This window comes from Neolamprologus brichardi, chromosome 7, assembly GCF_056152115.1.
Source record: "Neolamprologus brichardi isolate AB-2024 chromosome 7, ASM5615211v1, whole genome shotgun sequence".
NCBI classification, from domain to species: domain Eukaryota; kingdom Metazoa; phylum Chordata; class Actinopteri; order Cichliformes; family Cichlidae; genus Neolamprologus; species Neolamprologus brichardi.
The window spans coordinates 22,496,516-22,524,087 of NC_142110.1; the positions used below are offsets into that span (position 1 = coordinate 22,496,516).

General features: G+C 37.7%; 1 protein-coding gene across 3 annotated transcripts; it reads right to left on the bottom strand.

The window, feature by feature from the left end:
• Positions 1-25,979, bottom strand: LOC102778184 (ethanolamine kinase 1). Of its 3 annotated transcripts, none has more exons than XM_006782375.3 (8): positions 25,487-25,908; positions 20,549-20,811; positions 18,815-18,967; positions 14,181-14,329; positions 13,684-13,767; positions 12,404-12,564; positions 9,932-10,005; positions 1-2,864 (listed from the first exon to the last, which is right to left on the bottom strand). In XM_006782375.3, exons 1-8 carry the CDS (start codon positions 25,625-25,627, stop codon positions 2,795-2,797), a joined length of 1,095 nt encoding a protein of 364 aa, XP_006782438.1. In that variant the 5' UTR covers positions 25,628-25,908; the 3' UTR covers positions 1-2,794. The 3 variants fall into 3 exon arrangements, with proteins under 3 accessions (XP_006782438.1, XP_035769122.1, XP_035769114.1); XM_035913229.2 differs by lacking the exon at positions 1-2,864 and adding an exon at positions 25,919-25,979 and having other exon boundaries at positions 3,837-10,005; positions 25,487-25,594; XM_035913221.2 differs by lacking the exon at positions 1-2,864 and having other exon boundaries at positions 3,837-10,005.
• Between the last annotated feature and the right edge of the window lie 1,593 nt (positions 25,980-27,572).

Here is a 27,572-nt window from a genome sequence, read left to right on the forward strand (position 1 = left end):
ATTCCATATTTGCCTCCTGCTTTTGATTTTCTCACTCAGTCTCAAGAGTTTTGACCCCTCAACCTTTTTTTGTTCTCTGCTGCAAAGCTTTTCATCTCAAGTGTTTATATGCGTATACTGGCCAATGCCTTTTGTGTTATAACATTTAGGCCCAATGCCATCATTCAATACTGCAGGATGTACTCTTCTTTTTATGTAATAATGCACATTACAAGGGTGTGGAAGCTGGGGTGGTGTACAGACCAACTTTAATACAGGAGTTTGGTATCACTTAGCTACAAAGTTTCACAATTTTATCAATCATATTGTGATGTCTTTCTCAAACCTTCTGTGTCTGGAGAGAATACATACAGCAGGTATCACAGTAGCTTCATCTGTTTCTACACTGCTTACAGGTCACTCACTTTTTGGGTACCTTGAAACTAAATAACATGTAAGACCACAGAGCCAAAGCATAAAAACCAGCCTTGACTTACCTAAGCCTAACCATTCCCTAATGATATTTTATGTGCCATAACTTCAAGCTATCTCTATCCTCAAGTTATTCTGCAGATGCTGTTACAGAATCCAAGCAATGACATTACAAATGTTAGAAAACAAAATAGTCTGAGGTTCTGGCGAATCATCCAAATGCAGACATTCTTCTCTAGAGTTGCCTTTAAGTGCTTAGAAAAATCGATAATTCCATGACATCTAAGCTGCTCCATCCGCTGAAGATACAGTGATAGGATCAAAAACTTCAGAACAGCCATTAAATGGAGTTTGTGGTGAAACTGTTTTGACAATTCTGGAAATACTGTTTTGACAATTGTGAAAATACTGTGGCAGTGGGAGATATATCACAAGGCCATAAGCACTTGGTGAACATTTGAGAAAAATAAACTGTGGTTTTGGTCGAATACTGAAAAAGTATTTGCTGATTTTAAGAATCAGACAGTTGTACTAATGAGCTATGGAGCCTCTGCCATCCACCCTGCCTTAGCCTAAACAACAGAATTACATCACTCTGCTCAGTTTTGCTGTTGTTACTCAACAAAGGTAATGTGTTACACATAACCAATTACTTTTCTTAAAAGTAATCAGTATGTTATTTCATTTCACAGAATGACTTTAACATTCTAGTTTTTTTTTTTGTTGCTACTTTTGTATTAGCGTGCTGTCTGTGCAGAAGGCTACAAAGAGCTGAAGTTGTCTTATTAGCATGTAACTATTTCTGTTCTTGCACGCTCTACTTAGGCTGTATTCTCACTAAACCAATATTTTTAGTAGTGAGGACAAATCCGCTGCTTTATGCTGCATATAAGGGTAGCATCTTCCTGATATTGGCCAGAGTTATTGTTTTAATGGCCGTTATTCAGTTTTCTACTACAATTGAAGTTCTGTTTCATGTGATCATATACATGTGGTACAACACTGAATTACATTACCTATATGAACAATCAGTGTAGCACTTTTAATCAATACCAGATTCTTTTAAACAGTAAAATAAAGAAAGCTTTCATTTGAAAAGCTCTTACAGTTACAAAGTTGAATCTGGATCACACTGCTCATTTCTGTCTCTTTATATCATTATGTTCTGTTATTTATATACTTTGGAAGCATAAAAATGTGAGCAATCTGCCTCATAATTACAGTTTAAGTGCACTTAAATGCATGACAGAATGTATTTTTACAATAATATGTCCTCAGCTACTAGCTTTAGTGTACCTGTTAACACCTCTTATTTATTTTCAAATATATTGTTGTAGGGTCTATACTTTACAACATAAAGCACCTTGAGGCGAGGGTTGTTCTGATTTGGAGCTATATAAGTGCATTTGAATTGAGCCGAAAAGCAAACAGCAAAGTATTTCAATCAAATTCCCTGATGTTGGTCAATCATAACCATTTCATTGTTTATGTATATGCATGGCACATGACATTTAAATCTAAGTAAAAGGGTGAATGGTTAGTTATTCCTACAAGTCTCTATGACAAAAAAAGCAATAATTAAGGCTGTGCCTGTTATGCTATGACATATTCAAGGAGATTACACCAAGATCATACAATGTTTGTGGGCCTAAATTTTGATGAATATTTCTAAAAAACAGATCACTACTAGGAGTTAAAGTACATTTTTACCTTATTAAATGAACAGAGTAAGTAAAATCCACTTGTTAAAGCACTGATATCAGTCAGCATTGCATTTTGGTTCATGTACATACCATGTAACTCCTGATTCGGTTTCGCCTGTCTTCACACAGTGACAGCTTCAATAATGTTGGTCAACACAAAAGATTTTCTCTTAAATTTTCATTTTATGGCAACATTAACGAACACCCTGTAAGTCACACATGATATTTTTATAGCAAGTCATTCTGAAAGAGAACCATTAAAATAATGCCCTTGGTACAGTAAATAAGTTGAAATGAAAGCTTGTTTTCCACCAAAACTGTGGTACACACTGAATAAGCCTGCAAATAACCCTCTTATGTGTTTTATGATCAAGCTCAATTTTTGTGGCTTTATGTGACTCGGCTGAATGTGGGAACAATTAATTCATTTCTGGCACGAGCCTCTTCTCAATTTGCCAAATAGGCTTATCGGCATACTGACTGTGGTAAAACAAATATTTTAAAAATCACAGTGATAGCAAAACATATTAACTCACACTATACAGCCTGAAATAACAAACTATGGGAAGCACTTTTATAAGGTTATTCTATGCTTTTCCATTTCCACCATCTCACATATGGTCCACATCACTGTTTGACACAAGAAACACATAATTTTTCTGCAAAAGTAGAGGGATTAATTAGTTCACTGCCAATCCAAAGTATTCCTCTTTTTTCTCAAAATAGAAGTTCAGTCGTGCAGTGGCATATCTGATAAAACAGCAGGAGACAGAAAACACATGATTAGATAACAGAAAAAAATTTTATACACTATACAAAAACTAAATGGGCCTTAAAGACTGTACAGCTGTACATTGATCTGTTGGCTGGAAAGTCACATTGATCAAGGGTGGCATGTGTCAACCTTAGATCAAATGTGCTCAGGCAAGTATGTCAAATAACTGAGACTGTCCTGTCTATTTCATGTGATCATATACATGTGGTACAACACTGAATTACATTACCTATATGAACAATCATGACAAAATGGCAAATTTTGTCTTAAGATCACTCTTTACCATAAATGTACGTTTTACTTGAGTAACTTATGAAGCGGTGTTTCACAAAAAATAAATTTAAATCTAGTCTCACCACTTGTAATGGTTTACATGAGAAGAAAAATTTACCCATTTGTACAGTGCTTAAAAAATTTACACAGAGCTTTTCCAATTACAGACACACCCATGAAACATCAGGGACAATTTGGAATTCATATTGACAAACTGGGAGTGAAAAGACTCGTCGTACTATTGACAATACTTATCATGGCATCATGGAAACTTTGTGTATACCTGTGTGCCACTGGCTTTGACAGAAAAACAGCATCTAAAAGGTGTCTGAGTGGCTACAGTTCCACAATTCAATTCAACAACACAGAGTTTTATTTGACCCTACTTGCCTGTAGTAAACATATAATATTTATAATATTATTAACATTCTTTGGTTGAAGCCTCTTTGACATATTGGCAACTTGCAAACTGTTTGAAACATACTTGTAATGTCAAAATATTCATGTCTTTTCAGTCTCAGTCTTTATATGAGAATGATAGAAATTAGTACCTAAAATTATTATTCATTATTCATTCATTAGACATTTTCCACATAATTATATAAATGTGTAATATAATTATTATATAATGATTACATTTATATAATATATGATATATTAAATATAATATTCTAATGCCGATTATAATGAATACGATTATATACTAAATATAATTATAGATTCTTTTTAAAAAATTATCTGGTAAAAGCTGAATAACTGATTCAACTTCTTACTAAACTGAAACAGTACAGTCCATGAAATGTGCTCCAAACATAAAAGTAAAAAATACATGACAATACAAACAGTATTTACAAGCCTTTGTTAAATACTTTGTATTGAAGTCTTTTTGAGTTTGATGCTACAAGCTTGGCAGAACCTCTGAAACTCCATCAGGTTAAATGGGTTGCATCAGTGAACACCCATTTTCATATTTTTTCAGCATTGGGTTCAAGTCTGGGCTCTGGCTAGGTAACTCAAGGGCATTTGCCGAGTGGTCCTGAGGTCACACACTTGTTGTCATGGCAGTGTGCTTAGGGTCATTGTCCTGTTGGAAGATAAACTTTCACCCCTGCCACAGGTCTAGAGCACTGTGGACCAGGTCATCGTCAAAGATGTGTCTGTACATTGCTATATATTTATCTTTCCCTTGACCCTGACTAGACAGTGTCCCTGTTGGCATTCAGGACAAAGAGTTCAATATTTGTTTCATGATCTGAGAATCTGTTAGGTACCTTTTAACAAACTGTATGCAGGCTTTCATGTTCCTTTTACTGAGGAGTGGCTTCTGCCTGGCCACTCTACCATACAGGCCTGATTGGTGGAGCGGTGCTGAAATCATTGTCCTGAATTGGTTTGCACTCTGACATGCACTGTCAGCTTTGAGACCTTACATATACAGGTGTGTGCCTTTCCAAATCATGTCCAAACAACTGAATTTACCACAGGGAGACTCAAATCAAGCTGCAAACAGGATACATGCCTGTTTTGTGTGTCATGGCAAAAGTTGTGAATACATAAGCACATATTATATTTTTGTTTTTACATTTAATTGAATGCAACAATATCAAGTAGACATTTTCACTTTGTTAATATGGGATATTTTGTGTAGAATTTTGAGTTGAAAAATGAATTTAATCCATTTTGGAACAAGGCTGTAACAAAATGTGACAAATGTGGATCAGGTGAAGCGCTGTGACTGCTGTAAAGCGCTGTAAATTCTTAGTCTGATGAATATCTCAAACATCTGTTATGTAGAACAGAAAAGAGGAAGTTCTAATTGTGGTTACCTACATTGTAAATGGCAGGTTCTGCCTCTACATTTAAACAGAAAAATGAATATAATCAGGGGTTAAAGTGGGATTCAGCAGGAATGGGGATCCTGAGATTAGTTGGGCTGAGTGAATCTAGTCAGCATCATCCAACTAAGCTGTCTTTGATATCTGCTACTCCTTATGTAACCTAACATTGACCATGAACATGGCAGCCAACTGCATTAGTCCATCTCTTGAGACCTCTCCACAGCACTGCAAACTAACCTGTTTGGCCTGCCTAGCATGTTCACTGAACCTTTGAATAACAGACAGTTATTCAAACATTTTACAATTTGTGTTGTAAAAAGTTTCACAGTGTGAAAAAACATCACTTGAAATTGTGTAAAGCTCAGACATCTATTCACAAAATGAAAGTGGACATTATTTGTAGGCTTTAAATTTCCAGTTTATCAGGTTTCACTGACTTAGCTTCAATAGAAATCTGTCTTCTACTCTCTTGTCCTGTATTTGTCAGTCTTGTCTTTCTCCATCTCTGACTTAACTTCTCACATTCTTTTCTCTCCCACTGAAATACAGCAGCTGCACCTTTAGCTAGCAGACATGCTCTGTGACAAATTGCATGATATTAGTTCAGCTGAAATTAGCTGACACTTTACTCACTTTATGCTCCCTTTATGCTCATTTCTCTTCTATAGTCTAGCTAGAAGCTGTAGTGATCACATCTACATTGAGGATGCTGTTCTGGACCACTGCAGCCCACTTTAACCCCTCTCTTTTGTCCTGACTACTCCATCATTTGAAAATATATGAGTATAAAGTAGAGGTATTTCTGTTAAATTGTAGGGAGTAAAACTCAAAAGTAGGTAAAGTACACATACCTAGAAGTTCTACAGAAGTCCAAAAACAAAGTAGTTGTACTTTGTTGCTTCCCTCCTCTGTATATATCTGTGGCCATAATGTATCTTTCACTGTTCGCTACAGGCTGCTCTTTCTGTCTGGTTTATAGGTGGCTACTGTGTTTTTGTTTGTCAATCTTGCATAACAATAGCATCAAGACTCTCAAATGAAGCAATGAGCCTGAAAGCTGTGCCAAAGCTTCAGCGCATCTCAGAATTTAACGGCTAGAGAAGTGGTTTTGTGTTCAAACCATATTATTGAACGCCTCAATAAATCTGATGTCTGAGTACGCTGTTGCCCTTGGCCATTATACTATACCCTTTGAAATAAAGTGAAGTTTCAAAAGCACAGAAAATATAGGCACAGAGAGGAGTTTGTCCTTTAATCAGTGCTTTCACTGAACTCCTCAATGCCAAATCAGTTTTCAAGCGCTTGTGTTGTGAGACAAAACGATAATTTAGTCACATGCCTTTTAGTTATTCTTTCCCACCTGCATCTCTGGGTAAAGCTACACTCTAATTATTGTGTCAAAGCCTGGGTTTTTGTCTGCTTTTGTTCATCATTTTCTCCTTTCTTTTAGTTTTTGCTTTGCTGAAGGCTGACCTTTAGATTTACCAGTATTTGTTTGATAGAGATAGTTGGTATACTGTGTGTATAACCTTTGCCACTGCAAAAAAATTTTGGGGAGTAGAAATCATTGGCGGAGGCCAGCAGACAATTTTCACTTTGCTCGCTGTGGTTTGGCGCCTCAACAGGCGTTTTCTCTGGACAGACTTAATTTCAAGCAAGTCATGTGCTACAGTTGATAACTGACACTTCTTTCATTTACTCAGACAGCAGAATGAAGCCTCCCTTATCCTTATTGGTCCAGAAAACTAAAGTGTTTGCTCATCATTTTCATTTTCATATTTTCATAATGACCCACTAGAATCAGATTCTGCTGACTGCTACAATAGCATTTTCTGTATACAGGAGGTGGGGGAGGTAGAGCTGTTGTACAGCTATGAACAAGTTGCTTTCCACACAAATATGGATGCTGTATAAACTGTGAATTGACTCAGAACATGACTTTCATATATTATATGATGAAATACAGCTAATTTAGAATTAGCAGTTAGCATGCTCCCTGTGGGGTGACACCACTGAACCCTGCTGCCCAGTGTTTGTTAATGACTAGATTATGTTTTGGATGCCAGCAAAACAAATCCTGGAACATGCTCAAGTTGTAACGCGGGCATGTTCATCACTACTTTTAGCAAAGCTGTTGGAAACCCACGAGACATGTAGTCGATAACCTAATGTTTCCCCCATTCGTACTTGATGTTTCATATGACACGAAAAAGTTTTCAGTGGGTAACTGCACAGCACTCAGACCTCTTTCCTATAGAGCCATGCTGTTGTAATTCTTGAATGTGGTTTGACATTGTCTTGCTGAGATAAGCAAGGTTTTCTTCGGGGGGAATCCCATTCATTTCCTATAGTGGTCCTGAACTTGTTTTTTGTAAAAAGAAACAAATCCAATCAATGTCGGCCTAGTTTTTCTCTCTGCTATGTCCACTGTATGCACTGCTCTTCTTTGAATGCACTCATTCCACTGCATGTGCGTAAATGAAAATTGTGTGAATCTGAAAAATCCGGCGAGTTCAGACATATAGACTGACAGAATACTTAAACACTAATTGCTCTCTTATTGAATCGCTTACCATTCCTATACAAAACATTCCTCGATAAAGAATTCCAGGCAGCAGTTTCTTGTTTTTATCCACACTTGTGATTTTCCCCAACAAAATCCAGTAAAGAAAAAGCAACTTAATAAAAAATCTGTGTTATTCTTCAGTTTAGTACAGAGTTTGATAGATTCCTACCAAGTAATGTAAAAAGTCAAAATAGCTTCACTATCAGCTAATTTAACACACACACACCTCAACCCCACCCTGTAGTTTATTCTATTAATTGCCTATTACACCCTCCACAGGTAAAATCTATTTGAGGACACCCTCCTATAAGAACAGCAAGCTTCACAGACAATCCCATTTATCCCTATTTTTATTAAGGGTGACACCTAAGACTAGCATACTTAATGTTTATCTTCATCAGAAATGAATGGAGGCTTTTTTGTATTTAGCAAGAGTAGGGGAAAATGATCTCCTGCCAATGCAGGTATTCCATTTCACAATGTGCTTTTGTGCACAATTCCCTCAATTTTGTAGTCAAGCTATTCCAAACAGTGGGCCTCCTCCTTGTTCATTTCCTTATAATAATGTCTTTGTCAAATAACAGCTCGCCTTGCCAGCACGTCCACAAATCTAGACTGCTGACTTGCAGACACTTTCAACACATGAAAAAAACCATATAAGAAAAGTAAATATGGATGGTAAAAGGAGGGCGGGTTTGCGTTCCCCTTGTGGCTCCCTATTGTCACATCTACATCTGGCTCTGGTTAGAGCACAAGGCCTGGGTGACGCCTGTCACTCGTTGGGAAGTTATTGGAGATTTGGCTCAGGGGGATAGCAGTGGGAGAAATTACACACACAACACAGACAAGTATGCACACCCATGCAACAACTCAAGGTTTAAATAGTTTCTTATCTTTTTCTTCTTGAAGAGCAAAACTCATTTGCATGTATTGTACAAAAATTGCACAGTTACTGATGTTGTCTGTTGTATGTATGTCTGCACTAAGGTTACCTATGTCTGAATGTAATAATGTTGTCACTTTAACAGATCGATGAAGCCAGCGATGTTATGTATCTCTTGCCTGAAAGGGAGGCTTAAGTGCATGAATGTGTCTTGCATGACAGGGATGGGCGTGGGGCAGAGGTTAGCTAGATAGTAGCCTCCTGCTTTTAAACATTAGACTTGGTTCTCCGTTGTTGTTGTTGCTCTCAGAGCTCATTTCAGTTTAACCCTCCAGTTAAAGAAAGGTAACCCAACCCTCACCATCCACTTTAGGACAACCTCAGCCGGTAGCTTAAAGGAGTAGACGTTCAGCAGGCACATGTGGCCCAGCCAGGGATGAGAGATGTATATGTAAGGCAGGAACGACGGCACTGGAACAATAGTGCCTCTGTGCCTCAGCACCCCTCTGGATCACATTTCCTCCAAGGTCCAGATTGAAATGAGGTGGGGGCCCTGTCGCTGATCTTGCAAGTGAGTAGAAAAAGCCACACAGAGGGGAGGGTGCCGTGTGTCAATAGTGATTAGGATCATGATCACAACTGTTGTGGGTGTGGGGCATGCAGAAAAAGGAGAAAGGCAGAAAAAAAGTGGGGGTTGAGGGAAACATTTTGCCTTCCTGAACTGTCTGAGTGCTGCTGCTGGTGAGGAATGTCTCCTGGACTTGTTTAAGATAACTAGTCCTCAATGGTGATCACTGTTAAAAATAAAAGACGTTAGTTTTGATCTCCTTTGAAAGTCTTTGTGAAAACCGAGGCTTTCATCTTATGATGTTGCGGCTTATCAGTGAAGAAAAGCAGAGAATTTCATGTGTAAATATTTTGTCTGTGACATGAAGAGTAGAAGAAGTGTGTTTGTCTCGCCTGTTTTTTATGCCAGATTTTAAATACACAAAGACTTGAAGCATTGGGGGGAGAATGAAATATTTCTATATTCTAGGCTTAGGTTTTTAAACCGCTTTTTTTTTTTGCAGTTTGTCTGCCAACAAATTCTTTGTCATTCCTTTCTAATGAAGATCCTGCTTGTCTAAACATTGCAGTAATATACCAAGAGCCTAAATTCAATGTCCTATAAATATTTTTCTTTTTTAGAGTATTTCAAGTGATGGATGATGACATTAACTGCTGAAAAAAAACTGCAGTGAAGTAATAATTCTTATTTGCGGTTACATGGGTTCCTTTATTAAACATTTACTGAGAGTGTTTTAATGTGAAGGTGTCACTTAACATAATTAGAACATCAATTTAAATACTAATGAACTCAACATGTTTTTGATGGATGGGACATCTCACCCAGGACATTTTAGGAAACTTGAGCATTGTTTATGCAGAGTGATACTTTGAGTTGTGGGAGTTTTAAATGTCTTTGTCAGACGTTGGACAAACCTTTGGAAGTCAAAGTCAATCGAGGAGAAACGTGATTGCAGGATGGCCCAAAGACCCCAGAGGAAGCTGGATGCCTGGTGGAAGTAAAAAAAAAAAAGAAATTAAAGTTTGAAAAAGCGTAACACTGGTTCATATTTGTGTCTGAGCTGATTTGGTGCTACTTTGCAGGTATTTTACAAAACTGTAGAATTTAAATTGATTTTGCAGGGAGCTAGTATATAAAAAATAAAGATTGAATATTGAAAAAAGAAGACCATTACAATATCATAGGAAAATGGAAAAATAACTGAAGGATTGTACTGTTTAACAAAATACAGTTATCTGTTGTACTGCCTACCTGTGGTATTAAAGCTCACACAGTCAGTACAATATTGGACTCTGTCATCAAAGGAATGACAACATGACAGCATTATGTGACCACAATGAGATTCTCAAACGCCCTTTTGAAACAACAAAGTTTCAAAAGCATAATTCTTTGCCTCCTACACAGAGGCCACAGTGAGGTCAAATGTTATGCTTTGCTCAGGAACACTTCAGCAGGGAAAATGTGTGCTCGCTGAGACAATGAACCGAAGGAATCTCTTTGAATGACAGGCTCATTAAGAACACACAGCCAGTCCCAGGAGAAGTGTAAAACTGTGCATTGTGTTTGCAGTGCAGAATCGCAGGTGCTGTATTTTTATGCTCCTGCAACATTCCCCTTTGCCATAGCGCACAACTGTGAAAACACACTTCAGTGACCTCCGGTTGTCATGTTGTAACTGCTCCCAGAACTGCTGCTGCTCCCGCTGCATGCCAGTTGCGCGCTGCTTAGTCAGAATGACAAACCTCTGTATTGAATGGTTCCCTCCTTAATGGTTTTGCTCACTTAGTCTTGCAGACTTCCATACCTCCATAAATTTCTGTTGTTCTCCACCCTTATTGTAAATCTTCATGGTAAGGCCACTAATAGCAAGTCTTAATAAGATCCAGAAGGGCCTCTGTTCTGTGGCCCAGTGATATAATCACATTTTTATTTGATAATCAAATAAAGGGTGGAATGAAATACTTGAAGAGCAATGTGCGGTTTCCCTTGGCTTTTCTCCTTCGCCCTGGCAGATTTTCATCTCTAATCTCTGTCCTTAGTTGGAGATGGAGATTGAGCGTGTTTCCATTATGATTAATAACTGCTCTCCATTAAGAAAGCATTAATCTAACACTAAGCAGAGACTATCGGTGACAGGGAGCCATTGAGAAAAATGGAGATGATAAATGTGTGGGAAGAGTGACATCATCAAGCCACAGGCTACAGCTTCAACATCATGGGGGATCCCTGCGGAGGAGAGGACGGATTGTAAGGACCCCACTGCGTCTTGGCACAGTTTGCCAAGGATTAAGATGGGAAGGAGGCAGCTCCACGCCGCAGAGCTCTGGCAACTGGCCAGGCCTCCTCGATGCCACACAGTGCAGGATGGCTTCCCTCAATTCCTACAGTGTCACTTTTTGTCTATATCATAAACTACGGAGCATGGTATTATTTTAACATACTTTTATTTCACAAATGTACCAAGTGATACTAAGGAGATAGAAACCGATAAACTTGTACTTAATTGATTTCATTAAAAGCAGATGTAATCAATTTATTTAATCGTGATGCGGGTATTTGTAAATACTTTTAAGCAGAAACATATCAGTATTCTGCCCTGTATGCTTCATTTTGACACACAGCTTGTCAAAGCGAGTTGAGCTGGAAACTTGGCGTTAGTGATCAATTTCTACTGCTACCCTCAAGAGTCCGCCTCGGTTTGTTGCAGACAATCTGATTTCAATCAACGTGATATTATCACTTCTATCATTCAGTTTCAGGCTATATTCTACCCCTTATACACACACGCACGCATTTCCCTTTCGGTTTTTTTGGCTGAAGCACAAGTTATTTTAAAAAGTAATATGCCTTCTCATCAATTCTGTGCTATTTCAAGAGACATTTACACCGCCCCAAAATTGGTTGGACAATTCTGCATATTGTGTTGAGCTATGAAAGCACTTTTAGACAGATAGTCCAGCACCACTTGAGACACCAAAGAATGAAAATTGTGGTCATAAGAAAAATAATTTTGGCTGCTGTGTTTCATTTTTCCCTGCGGTAGTTTCTAATCAACTCAGATGGAGTCCATCAAAGTTTGAACAGTGGTGGGTCAGCTGTGGATGGTTTGGTTTTCCTTGGGTTGGGGGGGCGCTGGAAAAGTAAATTGTTAAAATATGATGGTGAGGTGTTGCCACCCCGCCATTCCAGAGCTCTGCACACATATGGATGTTGTTGAAATGCATACGCTAATCTCTTAATATTGAGATATTCGAGTCCCTCCAAGAGCAAAACCTAAGAAAAGGAAATAACTGTTGAGAGATTTGTCACTTTCCAAAGTCTTTCCAAAGAGCTGAGGCACTACATAATGATATATTTCAACAAAGTCAGTGGGAGCAGACACTTACAAGAGAGAATTTGCAGACTTGAATGTAGAGCTGCGTAACTTCTGCCTCCGTGACTTTGACCTCACGTCCAGTGCTGTGCTTGTAACTCTCCAGATAGGCCGTCAGCCAGTCCCTCTGCAGCTCCCAGCTCGGGTAGAGGTCATAGTTAACATCATTCACACCTGAAATGCGACACATTAGTGGAACTACCGTCGGTGCTAAAATTCAACACAATGCCTAAAATAACTCTTTGTTTTGAAGACGTGCCAGTGAACTATATCTACTTTGAGTGGAGCAACAGCTCTTTGGTCAACACTTGTCAGACCCACTCAGGCAGTGAGAAACATTTGCTCCAAATGGACAAGTTATAAGAAAGCAGCATGGAAACTGGTTGACAACATGCTGACAACAATATGTTGAAATTTAGTGGATAACATGTTATCCACTAAATTTCAGAGAAAGTATTGTGCTTTTTGCTGCACTGCATTTATTTGACAAGTCTACTTTAAATTAAAAAATAAAATTTTGTGAATTATAAAAATATTAAATGTAATAAAATGTTGTGAAGTGTAAATAAGCACCCTGGCAATTAGACACATGTATTGACTTCTATATACATCAGCAATAGCATAACATCTGGGTTACATTGTACAGATAATAGTGAAACGCTTTATTTAAGCTAGACTGGTTTTTCATGTTGCCCGTATAAAAGCTTCCCTACATAAACAATTATGTTCAAATGTCTGCAAGACAGTTGTATCATTCAAGACCATGCCATCGGCTAATTTTCAAATTTTGTTTGAGGTATAATCAGGATAAAAAAAAAGAACACAATAAAAAGTTGTTATCTTTCATTCCAGCATGTGATTCGTGTGGAGAATGTCTGCCCCTTCCAGCATAAGACTATCAGACATAACTTCAGCTGCTGTCATAGGGAATTGTAGATAATTTGCAAGTTACGACTTGAAAGCTGAATAATCTAAAACGACTGCATTGATGATTGTTCGGACAGTCCTTCTTGTGCTTTGCTCTTACACAGCTGGTCCATCAAAGCCACTTTTATCACTGTGCAGAATACATACTGAATGCAGCAATTTTTCTGAGCAGTGTCACAAGAAGGAGATCGTTTCACGGCACATTATATCATAACATGATGTAGTCAGAGAAAACACAACGTTGAAAATATCACATCCTGTATTTACAATATTTACTACAGTCATATATTCCACATTAAGGAATCTTATATGTCCTGGCTGTGAAAAAGATTTGGAGGTAAATTGATGCTATTTTGAAAGACCCACCAGCAAATTCATTGAAGTGATTGCCGATATCGAAGGCCTGGTAGTTATAATCGGCGTACTCGTAGTCAATGAATTTCACCATTCCTGATGGATGTAGAGGGGGGGGAAGCAACAGCAGTTACTAGGACAACATGATAAACACATTTCAGATATAGATGTACAACTGATGAGCCTTCGTGTTTTTATGGAAAGTACAGGAACCTTGTGAGAGTCAAAGGAACAGGGAGTCTCTTTTGCTGAACAGTACCCCGGGCAATATTTTTTTTAAATGTTTAAAAAATTTGTAACAGAATAACTTCAAATAAGGTAAGATATTAAATAAGGGACAATGCATTTTCAGTAATGTGAATATTGCCACACATTCATCTATTTTAGCATTAGCTTCAGAAGCACTGCCACTCTTCAGCTAGAATTAAGGTAGTTTAGCATTAGGCCTTCTTTTGTTTGTTACTGCTTTCAGGTTGATGAAATTCTAAAAACCAAAGAATTTTCCTCACCCTCTTTTTCATTGTAGATGATGTTCTTTGTCAGGAGGTCGTTGTGGCAGAGGACAGTTGGCGAGTCAATCTGAGAGAGGTGTCTCTTCAGTGACTCCATTTCCTGTGACAAAGTCTTAAAGCTGGGCACCTTTTGTAGATCTGCAGAACTGCAAGAGGTAAAACGTTGAAACTATTTATTTTTTATGATGGAAAAGGGCTCTTTTTTTCCCCATGAATGAGTGATGTCTTTAACTCGCAGCTGCACCTGGCAGGTAGGTAGGCATCCGGCTTATAAAAATAAATCTGCCTTATCAAACATGAAGAAAGCATGCATCGAGCTAGGTTAAGTAGTGATTCTAGATTGACCATAGGTGTGAATATGAGTGCGAATGGTTGCCTGTTTCTATGTGTTAGCACTGCAACAGACTGGCGTCCAGGGTGCAACCTTGCATCTCACCCCACGATGGCTCTTGCAGGCCTGACTTAAATAGCGGAAGAAAATGGATAGATGGAAGTTGTCTATGGGATTGTTTTTTCCCAATGAAAATCTGAACTAAACTTGTATAAGAGTCTTCCGTACACTTGGTAAGAGGAGCAAGAGAGTTTGAGACAAGAAAGTAGAACTTGTTTGTAAACTGACACGGTTCAGCAAGCCTCGCTGAGAGGTCACATGCCTTGTTTTCACTCTCTTGATTATTCAATCTATCAAAGACGGCACTAATGTCCTTGGACGTCAGTGCAAAATGCACCTGGAAGAAATGCTGTGCAAGCATCCGTCTCCTAATTAATTTTTGTGTTTCCTTTCCGGTCCCCACGACTGCCACGGCAAGAGGGTACTTTAAACAGTGTAATTTAAACACTACCTATTTATTCGAAAAGGGAACAAACAGATGCTCCGGTATTATACACACTTGGAGACATAATTTAGTGAGGCCTGCAAGGAACGCACAATAAAAGCAGAGGAGGATGAGCCTTGTTTATAGTGTTTATAGCCGTGGCACAGAGGCTCTGCTGTCTGCATGTCCTCCACTACACAACAAGTCACTTTGTATGTTATCTTCTCTGCTCTGTTCAGTCAGTCTTGCTTCCCTCTGAGATAAATACATGGATTGAATAAAAAGAGATAAGCAAGTGTGGCACATGCAGTATTTTAAAATACCAACTTCCTGGTTACAAGATCTTTGATAAAATAACTAAGATTTATTTTACTTTATTTTCAAGCATCAGTGTACAAATGATTTACATTTTAACACCAAACTGCCTTTTTTAAAAAAAAAAAAAATATAGGCCCAGAATAGAGCGCTCGATTCACAGCTACTTGCCGGTGACAGCTTTATTTAAAATCGACCCCCTCTGACATGCATAATTTATCTATCTCCTCTCTAATATGAAATAAAACATGCAGTTGAATGGTGAATCACCCTGATTCCTTTTCAACCAACCCATTCCTTTAACCTAACAACTCGACGTTCACATAGGAACCCACGATTACTTGGAATCAAAAGCTAAATGAAAGACTTACATTGACTTTAAATGGAAACCTGTCGTCTTGCCATCAGATCTTTTCCTCTCTCTTTTCTGTCCTTTTCATGAAAAACAGTGCGTCAAGTACATTCGCCTCCTGCTCCCTGTCAAGTCTCTGTAAGGTAATTAGTGGAATTTCCTCCTCTGGCGCTTCATTATCAATGTGCCTTATTTACATATGATTTCAAACACCAGCCGAGCACTGCAGATTTTTTTTTCTTTTTCGTCTTTTTTCTCCAGCACTCTTTCTATTTTTTGCAGTTTTATGCAATTTGTAAGAGTGCAAACGGGAGACATAGCAGGGGGGCTTTGGAAGAAAAAGAGGTTGCACTCTTGCTTTCCATTGCCTTTCTTTCTTTTCTCTCCCAGCTCTGACTTCTACTGTGCTCCCTCTCTCTGAACCTTGCAGCTGCTGCAGCCTCTTTTGCGCTCCCCCTTCCCTCGTCTCTTTCGCTTCTCCTTCTGTCGATCTGTCTCTCTCCCCCTCTCTCTCCCTCTGCACAGCGGGTGGCTTGAGAGCTGAAGACCTCCTCTGCAGGTGCAGCCTCTTCCTGCTCTCTCTCTTTCTCTGCCTTTCTTTTGCCATTTCCTCTGAATATCACATTCATATCAGCACTCATACAGTCTCAAGTACAAAAGTTTCTCTGATGCTTGTTTAAAACCTGTTTTTTTGGTCTTTTCTTTTTCTGTCTCTGTGCCATGTTTTGCACGCAGTTTTCACACTCAAGAGACCAGTTAACATGCAAACACACACACACACACACACACACACACACAGAGAAGACATTAGGTAAGATTAAAATAACCCAATTTCTAATTTCTAGTATTGACACCTCAGAGTCATTTGTAGTGTTTCTTCCATTATTTTCTCATAGCTTTCCCACATTGTTATGATACATTTCCTAAATACTGATCATTTTCAGGTTATTTTAAATTGCTCTGTATCTACTTGAGCGCGAGCTGCACAGGGCTGTCAAGTCTCAAAAATGTTTCACAATATAGCACCATCTATTGGGCCCTGAAATGTGGTGCAGTCTCCTATTGTATATTGCAGAGTGATCCACATTCAGACATGCTTTCACTGCTTTTAGTGGGTAAAATGGAAGAGTTCACAATGTTCTCAGTGTTCTCTTTAAAACTGAAGTTTAGCAGGATATGCATGCAACTTTAGCAAAAGTGAACTTGTTTTGCTGTGTGGAGCAACGGGACTTAAATAGTAGGTTATTACTCCTCTGTGGCCTTAATTTTCAGTAGCAGAGAACCCATCCATGCATAATTTGGTGTCTTGTGTTAACACATTTTTGTTATCTGTGCAGTGTGTTATAAAATAAATAAATACATTTCAGCTTGTCCGAGGTAGTTTATCACAATTTAGATTGTCATATTAGCTAGCTAGTTAGCTAGCTAGCTAGCAAAAAAAAAAAAAACCCAGACCCCCAAATTAAGTTTTTTAATTACGGAGATTTTCTCTTATATCTCTATGAGACCTTTGTTTTTGTGAATCCTGGATGTTAAAAGTACCTCTTATCATAAAAGGCCCTCTGCTTCCAAGCCTCTACTTTATGGATGACTCATTCAGTTCCTACCTGCCTTGCACGCTAAAAGAAAAGTGACTAGAAAGCTTGGGGCCTTCCAGCTTCTGTTTGCATGGACTTCCGACCCCTTTGCTGCAAACACAAATAAGGTTCAGCGTTTGACCGATAAGGGAGAGCCAAGAGTCTGTTTCTCTGTAGTGTCTTTCCCTGTAACCCCCCTTACCTCTCACCCCTTCACCCATGAGAGCTCTCAGTGTCAATGAGGCCACTCCCCCGCCTCATCTCTCTGACCAGTGACAGCACACAGTGATGGCTTCCATACATGTAAGGAGGGGTAAATGCCTGTTGCCCATTAAGCCAGGCAAGATTTGGATGGACAAGAGCATTTTAGGCTGGTTTGAGCAATGTGAGAAAATGATAAGACATCAGTGAAAGAGCTGCTGCCTAAAAGATAAAACAGTTGAAAATGAAGCTGGTTTCTATCAAAGAGGACAGCACAATTAAACATCGGGGTGCCCTCCTGTCTCAAAGTCATCAGGTATTTTGTTTTTTAAACATTGTGTTTTCAGTATAGTAGATAATTGACAGCCTCTCTCTCTCTCTCTCTCTCTCTCACACACACACACACACACACACACACACATTAGTCTGAAACCTTCCTGACAGGATGACTGACTAAACACTAAGCCCCACCCCCATAGTTACTGTTGTTACAGCTGTCAAGCTCTCAGCCCTTGTACTTTATACAGTTTATTATTATGATTACAGCAGTAGATTAATCGCAGTAAGATATTGTTGTAATAGTGGATGTCACGTAAGCAACTAATTAAACTAACCAAGTCATCTCTGATTTACACCTCTCTTGATTTTTTACAAGAAATATAGAATTGCATATTAACGGTCCATTTAGTGCTGGACACATCATGCCATGCTACATTTCGTAGCCTAACTAATAACTGTTAATGACATTTTGGTGACCTCAAGTAGTTGTGTGCTTCTGCTCCTGTACAGTGTGATAACGATTTAGCCAGGAGCACTTCAGAGGTGCTGCTGGCACTGAAAATGACTGCTGCTGTTACAGTACGTGTTTTACGTGTTTACCTTTGATGTGTTGTGCAGCTGCTGCATAATAGGTAATATTAATGTGTAGCTCCCCATGTCAGTGAGTGAGAGAGTGTCTCATAATAATGTGCCGGTTAATCAAATATACTAGGATATATTAATAATGTCACTAATAATGTCCATATGGGAATGATACCTGCTGTCACCTGATGCCAAAGGACTGCTTGAGCTTATCTGTGAGCTCTGATGTCATTTGGGGATTTTTCGTTTTCTCTAGCAACACAACAATACTTTGAATGACCCCACCAGGTGATCAACAGCCAAGCAGTTCTCCAAGCATATTTCTTTGGCAAAACAAAAAGTGTAGTTAGTGTTTTTTTTAGCAAAGCTACCGCCCATATGTTATTGCGTAGTGCAAATCTTCCTGTCTTTTTCCAGTGCAGTTGCTTAATGGGTCAATCACAAGTGGATGTATTGTAAATATTATGCATTATATATTGTATTGTGCTCTGTGGCTATCATGACTTGTACCTGCCTATGTACCACTGCCCAGCTGGACTGCTGCTGACACTGCTCTGCACTAGTTTGAGGAAATGAGACATTTTTGTCCACAGCACAGGTTTGACTGGCCGACCGGATTTTGGCTGGATCGAATGGATTTTCCCCATCTCTGTGGCGATCAATCTGCAGAGAGAAAACATTTTCTCAGATGAGCCTGGCTGACGCTGTTATTGCACAAACAATCATTATCAGAGCAGAAACACAACTCCCTCTACATTTAGTGCTCTTATCTTGTTCTTCTTTTCAAAAAATGGACCTTGTTGTGGTTATGACCTTTTGACCATTTGAGCGCTCATTCTCAAGGCATCTTAATGGTGACATAAAGTTTTCTGGGTATTCCCCACACAGGGTATCAGGCAGAGCAAGTTGATTGATGTCTATTGTGGCCCTGGATGTGAAACCTTGGCTGGCTATGTTGAGTTCTACTGTCCTGAGTTGTGAATAATGATGACAGGTTGTTATCATGGGAATGATGAATGTAATGGGGGCACGAACAAATGTCATTGCTCAACATGAAACATGACTCAAATTACTAATAACAAACTCCCACATTGGCACAAATTAAATGAACTGTTTGGTTTGCATGTACACACCTGAACTCAAAAAATGATGATGATGTACAATGATGACTTCAAATGAAATGTCCAAAGTTAATTATTTCCATTAAAAATAAAAAAGAAATTGAGTTACAAGTTTTCTGAAATTTATGATATGATGTGCAAATGATGTCCTATCAATAAATATTCTCTTTCTCAGAAATAAAAGTTAAAGTTGCATAAAATAATGTAAAAATAAAAAATGTCCATACTACATTTAATTCAGGAGATTTTGGATATCTCTATTTATCACTCTACAAGTCCTGCCCAGAAATGTGTTTTGTTTTGTTTTTTGTTTTTTTTGTTTGTTTTTTGTTTTTTGTTTTTTTTTTTATTCTTTTGATTCTGTTCATCTGGATGTAGCATTCACTGATGATAGACTCCACTTGTGCTAAATGTTATACAAATCAGGCTCCAGATTATTAACAGTGAAGTTTTGTGGATGTAAGTGCTGCTGAAGTTCAGACTGCTGTTTTTTTTATTTTTTTTTATTTTTTTATTTTTTGGCGTGTTTATTGAACCTTCTAACAAAATAATAATTTAAAAAAATAATATTATTTGCAGATTTTAGTTTGGATCTCTGTCATATATGCCACATCTGCCATTTTTTTGTTATTTATTGTCTCAAAATCTAGTATGCAAAGTATCATATTTGATACACTTAGCTTTAAATGGATAACAAATATCAACAATGATTATTTACAGTGGATAATTTTGAAAACCTTTTTGTACTAGTTTGAGAAAAAGATTTGAAAAGAACATGTTGAGGCAAGAAAAGCCAAAAATCTTCTATTCATATAAACTAATAAATAAACAAATAAACCTCCTGCCCTTACGCTTTGATATTAAATCATTACAAACCTACACAGTAGTTATACTCAGGATATGAACTTTGCATACCAGACAATAATCAGAATTGTCATTATTTTCTTTCATGTTTCTTAAATTAGGGCAGGTTTATTGTCAACTTGAATATACAGATTGTAAAGCTGTGAAATAATTTTGCTATTTTAATGTATTCACAATTATATACATTTAATTAGATGATGTTTATCTATATGTGTGTGTGTGTGTATGTGTGAAATGCGAACGCTGTTATTGCAGAGACCTGTAGATAGACGGCTGCCGAAGCAGTTTATCATCCAGCACAGTTCCTCTTACAAACTCGTAGCAGATGCCATTCTGGAAGCTGCAGTAAATTTCAGGACCACATCTGTGTGCGTGGAGGATCTGAAACATCTCCACTTCATGGTCCCTGTTCACGTAGAGCTCTGTCATTTTGCCATATAGTCGCACCAAGACACAACCAGGCTCCAGGAGAGAGCCCACGTAGCAGCCAATAAGCTGGTTGGTGATGCCTTCTGTGAATGTCTGGAATGAAAGGAAATCCAAAGGGCCATGAGCATGAAAAATGCAGTTTTGGACAGATAGTATACAGCAAATGAAACATTTTGCTATACCATATTTTAGCATTCTGTACTGTCAAAAGAGCCCATAAAACCCAGGATGCTGGTTATCATAATTATACCCGCACAAAAAATCCTACTGTAAAAAAAAAGATAATAACATTTCACTACCATCTGTCAATAAAGCAGGCAGTCATATAATTATTCTGTAACTATAACTTTAATTGGTTACTTTCCTTAAAACATTTATAACAATCTTGGAAAATCATACTATTCTACATTAATTACAACAGGCAGGTAAATAGCAGGCAACTCGCAGACCCCAGTTTGGTTTCAGGATTCTGGATTACATTTTCAGTACCATATCAATTTAGAGGCCACTAATTTACCACTGTTATAGCTCATTTAAAAATTTCACTAACCTTCCATTAAGTGCACATTATTGGAGAAAAAGGAAAAATAAAACCACAGAAACAGAGCAAATTCACATCAGTACACTCAAAAAGAAACTAGAGAAAATACCTGTGTAATACAAAATTTAGAATGCATGTGGAAATCCCCTGCGATGTTAGCGTGTTGCCACATGAATACTTGCATTTTCAAATAGGTTACTTAAGTAACAGCTTTTTGTTAAAAAATTTTTTTATCATAGAATACAAGTTTAGACAACCAACAGGTAGCAGCTAGATGAGACATATAAGTCAAAGAATAGTAAGTCTTTTATGGATAATTTTTCAGATGCTTATTTGCAGTATAATTCATGCTGGGTTCTGAATTAATCTGTATCATGAGCATCTACTGTAAAAGGACCCTGTGTCAAAGTTTTCAGTTTCTGTTTAGTTTTTTGTTTCAGCTTGTTCTTATCTTTGAGTTCGAGAGTATCTTATCATAAAGATTCATAAAATCTTGCTGATCAACTACAGGTTTATTAGTTGGTCTTTGTTATTTTGTCTATACAGTGAACATGGCACATGTGTTGTATGTTGTTTGAAGCACGTGTAATTTAACAGAAATTTGAGAAATGTATGTATTTACTGTATTACAGATATTGTCATGGTCCCGTTTTGTTTTGTTTTTTTTCATTCATGTGAGTTTTTTTAATGTTTGAGTTAAGGCCTTTGTTTTCCCAAGAGTTTTGATTGTTATCTGATAGGTTGAGTTTTGAATTATTATTATTATTATTATTATTATTATTATTATTATATACTGAGTCTTAATGAGACTTTGATTTCTATTCTACATGATACCAGAAATGGCCAGCACTGTGGTATGGTGATTATGCCTATTGCCTCACAGCAATAAGGTCCTGAGTTCATCTGGCCAGATGGTGGATTTGAACTCAGTACCTTGAGATCTGGAGTTTGGAAATCCTCCCCGAGTTTGTCTGGGTTCATTCAAGCCTCCTCCCACAGTCCAAAGACTTGAAGTTAGTGGGGTTAGGTGAAATGGTGATTCTAAAGTGTGTTTGGATTTTCCCAGTACAAAGTTTCTGTGTTGTGTTCTGATTTGTGATTTTGCTGTACTTTACTTTCTGTCTTTACTTTGAAGGTTTGATTTCTTTTGTGTCTTAGGTTAGTTTTGCTTCCTGTTTCCCCCCTGATTTTATTGACAAGCTTCACTTGTGTGTGATTGATTGCACCTGTGTCTTGTTACCAATCCTGTTCCCCATTTCCTAATCCTAATGTGTATAACTAATCATTTCTTCCCCTCAGTCTTTGTTGTAGCATCAGCTATGGTTTTAATTTAGATATGAGCCTTGTGTCTGTTCTTCATATGCTGCCTGTCTGTTTTTATGTTTTTGCATTATTGTGTGTTGGTTATTTTCCAGTTTCTGTTTATAGCATATATTAAAGTTCAAGATTTGGGTGATCGCCTTTATACATCCTGAAAAATACACCCATATTAATTTGGAATATTGGTTACCATTTTATCCAATGTAAAAAAAACAAACATTTGATATGGAAAGATTTGGCACTCCTTTTAATGTACTTTATGGAAAAACAAATATGAAATCATTTTGAAATTAAACTGGTATGCATACATCTTTGTTGTGTAGAGTCGATGCAACAACAGGTAGATGAATACATAGTTACAGACACAGCTGTAGAAAGTATGGTGACATTGAAAATCCCACTTCTGGAACAGCTTCTATTCCTCAGTATGTGTACACAACAACACCGCAGAGACCACTGTCTGCAACGACTTTTTCTGACATTTGTTGTCATTCTGTGGTTTCTCAGTCTCTCAATTTCTGTCAAAGTCCCCAAGGCACTTTCTGAGCATCAGATGGGACCTGCACACATTTTTTCATCTAAATGGAAAATGAACAAACATACCCACCTTGACATCTGACCCAGTATTTATATGGATGCAGGGCTGGTTTTCATTAAATTCTTTCTGCCTCTGTATCTTACATGTTCTTTTTGTGCTGAATTTTTACAATTTATTAATTGTCATTTGAAATCCCCCTAAATGTATTAAAACACACAAGATAAATATGCATGCTTTGATCTGCACTTCTTTTTGACATGAATTTTGCGTTCGCTTTAACATGTTTGTTTGTTGGAACATTTGTAGAATTTTAAAGGGATGCCTTTAAAATTCTACAAATATCCTCTTGTTCCATCTTTAAAACAAATTTTAATCACACTACTGTCTACAAAAAATCTTATGTAAATCATTCAATGTGTATTTATCAGCCTTTATCTTGTTCTGTTAGTTTGTTATAAAATAGAAATGATGAAGTTTGTTGGAATCACGGAATCATCAATAAAACCCAAAACAATGACAGTCATTTGAAAGGAATGCTATGTATACTGGGTTAAAGCTCAATGTAACAGCAGAAGTTGTCTATCCATTCCTTGCTGAACACAATACACCATTAAAGGAGCCACTGCAGTGCGAGAGCTGAAGAGAAACATCTACTCTTGTGTACATTACTGGACCTGGTGAGGATTGAGAGGTCATCCATCCAATGTTGGGTCACCTAACAAACATAAACCCTATTTCTCTGAAATATTGGACCTTGTGTTTGCACATGGGACCAGAATGGGATTATCCTGTTGTGAATAGACCCTCTGACAGCCCTACTAAAAGAAATTTCCTAAAAGTCTACTTTTGTTGTCTAGTTACCTTGGGGTTTTTTTTCCATTTTGATGTGTGAAATGTGTCTTTCTACAGTTTTCAGTACAGTGGAATATGGAGCCCAACCAAAACACGACAAAACTTTATCACTTTGTGTGAATTTAATTTTGATACTGCATTTATACTGCAGTCTTTTTTTTTTTTCATTCATCCGTCCATTTTCTTAACCTATTCAGTTTTGGGCCATGGGGTTTCAGAATCTCAGCTGTTGTAGGGTGAAGGACAGGGTACATGCCGGTCATGCCATTTTATCAAACAGTTAAGACAAAGAGACAGACACTGATATTAACACCGGTGGCCAATTTAGAATCTCCAATTAACCCAACATGTATGTCTTTGGGCTGTGTATTTTCGAATCCTGTCCTGTCCAGGTCACTCCCGAATGGGATGAAAATCTTTGGATCTTCAATTCTACCACCTCCACCTCTGCCTCCTGTCTTTCTGTCATTCTGCCAAAACATACATCAGAGAAGGCCTCACTACTGTCTTGTAAATCTACCTTTTCACTCTTGCTGCCATCCTTCTTTCACAAAAAAACCCTGACACTTGTCTCCACCCACCCCCTCCTGCCTTTACTCTCTTCTCTGCCTCACTGTCTGTTGCTTTGGGGGGGATTGACCCCAAATATTTAAACTCATCTACCTTCAATATCCGTGCTCCTTGCAGCTTCACCTTCCCACTCCCCACATTCTTATAAGATGTGTCAAGTTTTGCCATATACAGGCAATAAATTTAGATATAAATCATAGTTTATGCATTCACTTTAACACATGAATACAGGTTAAACAGTCATGTGAAATTCAAAAGCTTTCCCAGGGCTATTAAACTCCTATAAAAGCAGATATGGTTTCATTTTGTTTGTCTGGTGTATTTAGAAGTACAGTGGAACCCCGACTTACAAATACCCCGTTTCACGAAAAATTCAAGTTACGAAGGCACTGAACGGCAATATTTTTGCCCGTGTTACGGCAAAATGCCCGAGTAACGAAATCTGCTGGCTCTGATTGGCTGAGCCTACAATGCCTTCCAAATCATGTGACAACCCCTTGGCTTCCGTACTTGCGCTTCGCTGTTCCACTTGAACGACGTATTGTTGTTCTAGTTAGCAATTAGCCTATAGCCTATCGTTCAGCATCGCCTCAGTCAAAACGCGCGATGGGTGCTTCGACTTACGAAAATTTTCGACTTACAAAAGACCCTTGGGAACAAATTAATTTCGTAAGTCGGGGTTCCACTGTATGTTAATGCAATACCACAATCTTCCCAGGAGTGGATTTCCCAGCCAATTCATCCCAAGGTCAGACCATGCAACAAAACCATCCAAAAAACAAAAGCTACATCTCAGATGCTGCAAGCCCCAGTCAGCATGTTACATTTGAAAGTTCATGAGAGTAAGATTAGAAATACAAATGAAAATGTGTGAATTTCATGCTTTCTTACAAATAATAGTCAGTCTTTGGTAATCCATACATTTAGAGATACAAACATTCACTTGCCTTCATTTGAATGTCTTGTGCCTTCCAGTTGGGACGAAGTCTGCTCAAAAGAGCCAGGATTCCTCTAGAAGGTTGGTGTTCATCAATATAGATGTCCACATGGAGAAGCTGTTTTCCAGCACAAACAAGTCCACTGTCCATTTTTACCAATGCAAATTGATTATACTTTGAAAACCGATAAGGATTAAAGTAGTAAATATGAGTTTGTGTCTAGACTTGGACCAGTTTTAGACAGTGTTAGAGAGTGTTAGCAGAGTCAAAGTTAAATCTAAACCATCAAAAAGAAAAAGAAAAAAAAAGGGTGAAAAAGCAAAAGAAAGCAAAAAGAAAAAAAATTGATGTCCACGCAAATTTCTTGATGATTAATGATTTAAAACTATCGAGTCAAGAGCAGTCACTGGTATTTGCCAGTCACTGAAGCTGTCTACTTACGTGTCCAGTTATTCAGCACTTTATCAGGGTCCAATGTTCCTGTGGGCATCTTCATCCCTTCTGCTGTAGTTTACATATTAACCACAGGTAGCTCCTGCTCTGCAGTATGCATTTGTTAAACACACGTCAATAAACCAAAGGCAAGTTTTTAAATATTAAATTCAGATTGATCAAATAAGGCTCGAATAAGATTTACTGTAAGATGTAAAATAACCACTGAATGTAAAACTGTAAAAAACACTTGAATTGAAAACTTTTAAAACATTTTTTATTTGTGACATTTCTGTCCAAATTAAGCCCAGCATATACCAAATTTAGCTCTGCTTGCAGCCAGTTTCAGCACAACCTTTGATAACCAACCTGTTTTAACATTACAATTGAACACACAGTAAACATGGTCACAAAATTTCCCCTGGCCTTATGCGTAATTATTTTATTGAGCTCCATACAAGCTAAGAAATAGCCAAATGCCCAAGAATAGGCAAATAATATTGCATTTGATTGTCTAAATACTTTGCAGATGTAGTACTTTTAGTTCATGTGCACCAGCAAAGACTTTAAAAGGGTTGGCTCTATTGTCTGACTGAGGTAATCATGTAATCTAGACAAGCTATGTTAAATTTCATACAATTAGTCCATTCAAACATGACCTCTCATGCTAGCTCAATGCCATGGAACATTTCAGTATGATCACTCTGTAAACACAAAATGAATTTAATAAACATTGGAGCAGCGTGTTTTCAGTCTGTTAAATTATTTAGATGTTGGGCCAATGTTTACCATTTAGCATCATTACAGTAATTGCCTAGAAGTCACGAATGTGGTGATCATCTTGAACCAAATACTTTGCAGCTTTTAGACACAAATGAAATTCGCTTGCCATCAAAGCGCATCTCATCATCAAAGATGTTATGTATTGAAAGAGAGATGAGTGACTTGATTAAAAATGTAAGGCTCAGGCTGTAGAATAGAGTAGTAGAGCCGGTGTTTCTTTTACTGGCTGTACCTCTCAAACGCAGTACAAATATGCTTTTTTTTAACGTCACAAAAAAGGTGACTTGAGTAATAACCCATACAGATACAATTATTACATTTTGTAGAAAAGTTTCTTTGACTATGTGTCTAGCTTCATTATTTTGCTGTTCCTCGCCATTAAGCCTTGAAAACTAATTATTTATGAAAGATTCAAAAAAGAATCGGGAAGTTGAAATCTTTTGACATCTTGGCATCATAAACAGTTTCACTTAAGCGATTAAAGCAATAGAACCATAGACTACTTTTTAAAATCTGGAAATAAGCAGAAGGTGAACAGTAAAACCGACTGTCACTAAAACTGTGAAAAAAAATAACCAATAGTTTGTCAGCCTTTTGACTTTTATTTACATTAGATTCATTTTGTGAAAACAAACAAAAAAGGTACACAAAAAACTCCCTGTTAGCAGCATTTAGAATTAACAACAATACAAAAAAAAGGATTACAAAGAGCTGATCATGCAAATGAAAGGGACAGCTTTTCTTGCTGATCAGATTATTCATAACTGCTAATTTCAGAATATTATGAAGTTATATATGAAAAATAATGAGTGCTTTAAGTTAATTGATAAGAATGATATGCTAAATTGCTAATGCTAAGAAGGTATATGCTTGCTATATT